This window comes from Canis lupus, chromosome 16 (assembly GCF_011100685.1).
Source record: "Canis lupus familiaris isolate Mischka breed German Shepherd chromosome 16, alternate assembly UU_Cfam_GSD_1.0, whole genome shotgun sequence".
NCBI lineage: Eukaryota > Metazoa > Chordata > Mammalia > Carnivora > Canidae > Canis > Canis lupus.
This window is the reverse complement of record NC_049237.1, coordinates 52,692,252-52,697,918: the sequence shown is the minus strand read 5'-3', so window position 1 is coordinate 52,697,918 and position 5,667 is coordinate 52,692,252. Positions and strand designations below refer to the sequence as shown.

Here is a 5,667-nt window from a genome sequence, read left to right as displayed (position 1 = left end):
GTGTGGAATCAGAAAACACCCCGAATAGCCAGGGGAATATTGAAAAAGAAAACCATAGCAGGGGGCATCACAATGCCAGATTTCAGGTTGTACTACAAAGCTGTGGTCATCAAGACAGTGTGGTCCTGGCACAAAAACAGACACACAGATCAATGGAACAGAATAGAGAACCCAGAAGTGGACCCTGAACTTAATGGTCAAATAATACTCGATAAAGGAGGAAAGACTATCCATTGGAAGAAAGACAGTCTCTTCAATAAATGGTGCTGGGAAAATTGGACATCCACATGCAGAAGAATGAAACTAGACCACTCTCTTCCACCAGACACAAAGATAAACTCAAAATGGATGAAAGATCTAAATGTGAGACAAGAGTCCATCAAAATCCTAGAGGAGAACACAGGCAACACCCTTTTTGAACTTGGCCACAGTAAGTTCTTGCAAGATACATCCACGAAGGCAAGAGAAACAAAAGCAAAAATGAACTATTGGGACTTAATCAAGATGTAAAGCTTCTGCACAGCAAAGAAAACCAACAACAAAACTAAAAGGCAACCTAGGGAATGGGAGAAGATGTTTGCAAATGACCTATCAGATAAAGGCTCTTATCCAAAATCTACAAAGGACTTATCAAACTCAACACCCAAAAACCAAATAATCCATTTAAGAAATGGGCCCATGACAGAATAGACGTTCTTCCCAAGAAGACCTACAAATGGCGAACAGGCACATGGGAATACTCAACATCACACATCATCAGGGAAAAACAAACCAAAATCATGATGAAATCCCTTCTCACACCTGTCAGAATGTCTAAAATTAACAACACAGAAAACAACAGATGTTGGCAAGGTTACAGAGAAAGGGGAACCCTCTCATACTCTTGGGGGTCTGCAAACTGGTGCAACCACTCTGGAAAACACTGTGTGCACAGGCCATTGTCTGCAGGGAAGGGGGGGGGGCGTCTGCAGCCCCGAGCGCTGCCCCTGCAGCTTCCTCCAGGAGTGGGTCAGGGAGGGGGTCCCAGGCAGTGAGGTCACTTCCGTGTCACAGAGCCCAACAATACTTTGAACCCCCGTAACCAGGCACCCGCATCCAGTGCAGCCCCAGCTCAGGCTCACTTGGCTGGAGACATCTGCTACTGGAGGATGTTCTCTTGCTGCCTTCTCACCTCTGGGGGCTCTGGCTCCCAGGAACCCCAGGGGTGCGGCTTGTTCCAATGCTGTAGGAATTGGCTCCGGAATAAATACCAACGCATCCGAGCCTTTATCAGGAGGCGCCTTCCGGTAACACAGCACAGGCCAGGCCAGGCCCCCTGTGCCACCATCCTGGGAGCCCCATCCCCTCCTCCTCAGTTTCAGGGAACCAAGGATGTGTGAGCAGGTCCCATGCAGGCTGGGGGACCCTGCAGGGCAGATGGTTCCCCGGGAATGCCTTCAGGGTCACCCTCATGTCATGGTGGGCAGGGGGCAAACAGGGTTCCTGAGGTCCTCTACCCGCCCCGGAGTCACCCCAAGGCCCTGCAGCCACATCCCTTTGCTGTCCCCGGGGGCGGTGGGTGCGGCCTGCACTGTGGGGTGTCTGGGTGGAGGCAGCTGGGGGTGCGGCCCTGCCGAGGGGCCAGACCGGGTGCTGAGGCCTCCTGCCTGGCTGCCGGGCACTGTCTCCACAGAGCTCCACCCGGGTCGTGGGGTGCGAGCAGGACGAAGGGGTCGTCTGCCCCACCGCCTCCAGGAGCAGGGAGGTGCCCTGTGCAGCTACCAGAGGCCAGTGCGGGCTCAGGGTGAGTGCAGGGGCTGGGCCCCCCAACACCCGGGCCCTGATGCGGCAGGAAGGGCCCCGGGTCCCAGAAGCCAGCCTGCTACCCCCTGGGCCCCCCGACACTCCTGCTCCCACATGAGTCTGGATCCCCTCCTCCCCACACCTGCCCCCATGGCCCTGCCCCTGCCTGGGCCAGATGCAGAGTCCCTGCGCACAGATGTGTGGGAACATCAGAATAGAGCCCTCAGGGGAGGCCTGGTCCCCCGGGGGTTAGCGCCTGCCTTCCGCCAGGCCTGATCTCCGAGGCCCGGGATCGAGCCCCGCCTGGGCTCCCTGCACGGGCTGCTTCTCCCTCCGTCTGTGTGGCTGCCTCTCTCGGTCTCACTCTCTGTGTCTCTGGAGGTCCTTGTACTGATCCAAATATTTTGAACATTTATCCTCTGAGATTGTTTCTTTATTGCATAGTTGGTCCTGTTTGTGTAAGAGACAGGCAGGGAGCTTGAGCGGGAGAGGGAGCCCCAGCTCCTCAAGCCCACGGGGCCCCAGCGCAGGGCCTGCCGGGGCGGGATCCCAGGCCTCCTGGCGGCTCCCTGCAGGCTGCACGTCCCCTCTGTCCCACCTCAGGGTGCAGGGGCCTCGGCCTGGAGGGGGCATCAGATCGCCCCGACGAAGTCCAGCCGGACGGAGCTGCTGGAGCTCGAAGTCCGACAACTGCTGCCCGCCTTGCTGTCCAGGGACGTCATCTCCATTTTCACCTTTTTGGATGGCTATCGTACATTCGCCACCACGGACGAGGTGCTGGACCTGCTGTTCACCGAGTGAGCACCTGCCCCTCCGCAGCCCAGGGCTGGGCCACCTGCTGCTGGGGAGGCTGGGGATGGTGTGAGCTTCCCGGCCTCGGGCTGCTCCCCCGCCTGGAGCAGGGTCCCCCAGGGCCTAGCGGGGTCCTGGAGGGCAGCCCCGGGGCCTGGCCTGTGGCGGGTCGGCCAGAGGGGCTGTGCCTGTGCTCAGCAGCCGTCCTCCTCCCCGTGACCAGGCCTGTGCCTCTACCCCCACGCCCCCGGCCCCAGGGTCCTGAGCGGCCTGTTTCCCCATTGAAAGGGAGGTTTGAGAGTCCATCGGGGGTCTGTGTCCTGGGGCAGCCAGACAGGGGGACCCCGGGACCCCCCAAGCCCACTAAGATATGGGCCATGGGCCTGGCCGGAGCCCTTTCATGCTCAAGCCTTCAGGAGGCCCCAGCAGGTGCGGGTGCTTCTCCGGGAGCTGCCTGTGGCCCAACACACAGAGCTGACGGCCCCCAGGGCTCCGGCCTAGTCGGGGTCAGAGGGTGACAGCCCCCATGATGAGATGTCGCGTCCCCAGCACGATTCATGGGATGCCCCCGCCCTCCTCTAGATATGGGTACATCGTAGCTGCGTGTGGTGATAACGACTCAGTCCTGCAGTGCTGGAAACTGTGAGTGACTCCGGCTCCTGCAGGAGGGCCTTCCTTCTCCAGGAGGGCAGTGAGGGGGCTGTGGGGTGGGGGGGCTGCACCCTCACCCCACACATCTGCAATTCCCGTGACAGGGTAAAGGTCTAAGGCCCCTTCAGGAAAAGAGCGAAGTAGAGTGGTGGATGGGGTGCGGGCTTGGTGGGAGAGCACTGGGACCCCTAAGGAGACCTTCTCCATGCCCCCCCAACCCTCTCTCTGCCCCACACCTGGGGCCCAGAGCAGAGGGGGTGGGGAGCATCGCACTCTCCAATCTGGTACAGCTGCCCCGGGGGTACAGCAGGTGCTCAGGAGGGCCGGTGAGGGCTCCCGGACCAGGTGGCCCCCGCCCCGTGGGAGATGGGAGATTAGAGTCAGTGGAAGGACACCCCCGGGGGCCCCTCGGGAGGGAGGCAGCCCAGAGACACAGGAGGGAAGGTGGCGGTCCTGGGCGGCTCCTGGCAAGGCCTGGCAGGACACAGAGCCCGAGCCCTCCTGCCTTGGAGCTTCCCAGAGCGATAGTGTGTGCAGTGAGGGCAATGACAGGCCAGACGCCCCCCGTCCCCTGATGCCTGCCGGTGGACTTAAGGGGCAGGTGGGCTTGGACCAGGCTGAGGAGGGAGCCCCGCTTCCCCAGGAGAGACGCTGATGGTCACACCGCTGGGCCTGGGCTCCCAGTACAGAGGCTGCATCCCAGCCCCTCCTCGGGGAGCAGGCCTGTGGCAGGCAGGACCACCAGGTGGCAGGGGCACGAAGAGCAGGACTGGCCTCTGACACCCCGCGTGGGAGGCCAGGGCCCCGGGTCCTGCAGGGCTTCCCCGGGACACCTGCATGTGACAGAGCCCTGTCTTCTGACGCCTGTGCCTGCCTGTCCCTCCCCAGGGCCATCTCCTGCATGCTGGAAATATGGCTGGATTATTATCGGGACGACTTTTGTCAGCTCCCAGCATTTCCCTCCCTTAGGAAACTTCTACAATTCCTAAGTCAGCACATGCCAGGCTCAGACGTGGAAGTCCGGGCCCGGCGTTACCTCAGGCAATTCAGACGCCTCCATGCAGCGGAGCGAGAGGCTGGGGGTGAGGAGGACTGGGGGTGGCCGAGCCGGGGACAGGTGGGGCCCCCAGATCCAGCCTCCGTGCAGCTGGGCCGGGAGCAGGGGGTGGGCTCACACCCTACCCCATGGGCTGCAGCCTGGGGACACCTCCCAGGGCTCTTGCCCTCATACACCGGGAGTGGTGGGAAGAGAGTCCTTGACTTGGGAGGGACGTGGACAGTCCGTCCTGGTGGTGATACTTTGTCTTCTTGGATCTACAGCTTCGGCCCGAGGAAAACACCGTGAACCTGCTCTGGAGTGCACCCCAGCTCGGACCGTGGGGCCTGCTGCCCCGTCGGGGCCTGAAGGGATCGAGGCCATCCTGGATGCTGGTGCTGAGGACTCGGCCCGCACTGAGGCGCCTGCTGGGGAGGCGAAGCCCCTGCAGATAGTGGTCACTGCTCTAGTTCACTGCTCTGCCCTGCAGAAGCCCCCTGGAGTCAGAGCCCTGGAGGAGGAGGAGGCGCCAACCCCTGCTCTCGAGGTCATGGATGTGCCCGAGCCGCCTCCTAACTTGATGGAGCAACCAGCCTCAGTGCCGGAGAAACCCGTTGAACCACCCAAAGAGTCTGCCCCAGCTCCAACCGTGGAGCCTGGGGAAGGTCCAGGGTCTGAGGGGATAGTGGCTGCTGGAGATGAGGACCTGGTCAAGGCAGAGATGCTGGCTCCTGAGGTGAAGGTGGTGCACGTGCTGGTCGAACCTATGGTTCCCTGCCCTGATGAGGAGGAGCCACCTGCTCCCATGGCCACCCCGGAGGAGTAGGCCCTGGTGCCTGCAATCGGGGTCCCTAGAGGGCCAGACCTGCCACCTGCCTCCGGAACAACCAGCTTGGACCCGTTAGCAGCCCCCTGACCACCTAGGGAGCCCGCCCCGGCTCCCACCACGGGGTCGTGATGGCTGCAGCCCAACAGAGGCTTGGCCCTCCCCCGTTATTTCACTGTTTCTATATTTTGAGTTTTTCTTTAACCTGTATAATAGCTTATAGAGTTTTATTGCAATAAAAGATAAGTTAACCTCACAAAAAATTGACTCTGATGCTTTTAAATTACACATCTTGGTACTTTAGGTCCATTCACAGTTTCGCAGGCCCGGAGCCCAGGGCACCGGGGGACAGAGCCGAGGATCCGGGGTTCCCCCGGGACAGGCAGAGGCCGGGAGGACACAGGACAGCCAGGTCACTCCTGCAGCCAGTCCCAGAGTTGTGCAGATCGTGCCCCTACCCCGGAGCACCCAGACCCCTGCGCACTGGGAGTTGCAGTAGTTACTGTGGGAGCTGACTCCAGGGCTGGACAGCTGGCCGCCGCCACTGTGGTTGTCCCTGCTGGTGTCACCCTGTACCTGG

At 60.8% G+C, this 5,667-nt stretch overlaps 1 protein-coding gene across 2 annotated transcripts; it reads left to right on the top strand.

Annotated features, from left to right (window-relative positions):
* Positions 1 to 1,110: 1,110 nt before the first annotated feature.
* On the top strand, positions 1,111 to 5,338 carry LOC119874677 (ral guanine nucleotide dissociation stimulator-like). Of its 2 annotated transcripts, none has more exons than XM_038560474.1 (6): positions 1,111 to 1,286; positions 1,673 to 1,783; positions 2,386 to 2,579; positions 3,157 to 3,216; positions 4,195 to 4,307; positions 4,546 to 5,338. In XM_038560474.1, the coding sequence occupies exons 1-6, from the start codon at positions 1,149 to 1,151 to the stop codon at positions 5,085 to 5,087; spliced, it is 1,158 nt and encodes a 385-aa protein (XP_038416402.1). In that variant the 5' UTR covers positions 1,111 to 1,148; the 3' UTR covers positions 5,088 to 5,338. The 2 variants fall into 2 exon arrangements, with proteins under 2 accessions (XP_038416402.1, XP_038416401.1); XM_038560473.1 differs by having other exon boundaries at positions 4,114 to 4,307.
* Positions 5,339 to 5,667: the final 329 nt, after the last annotated feature.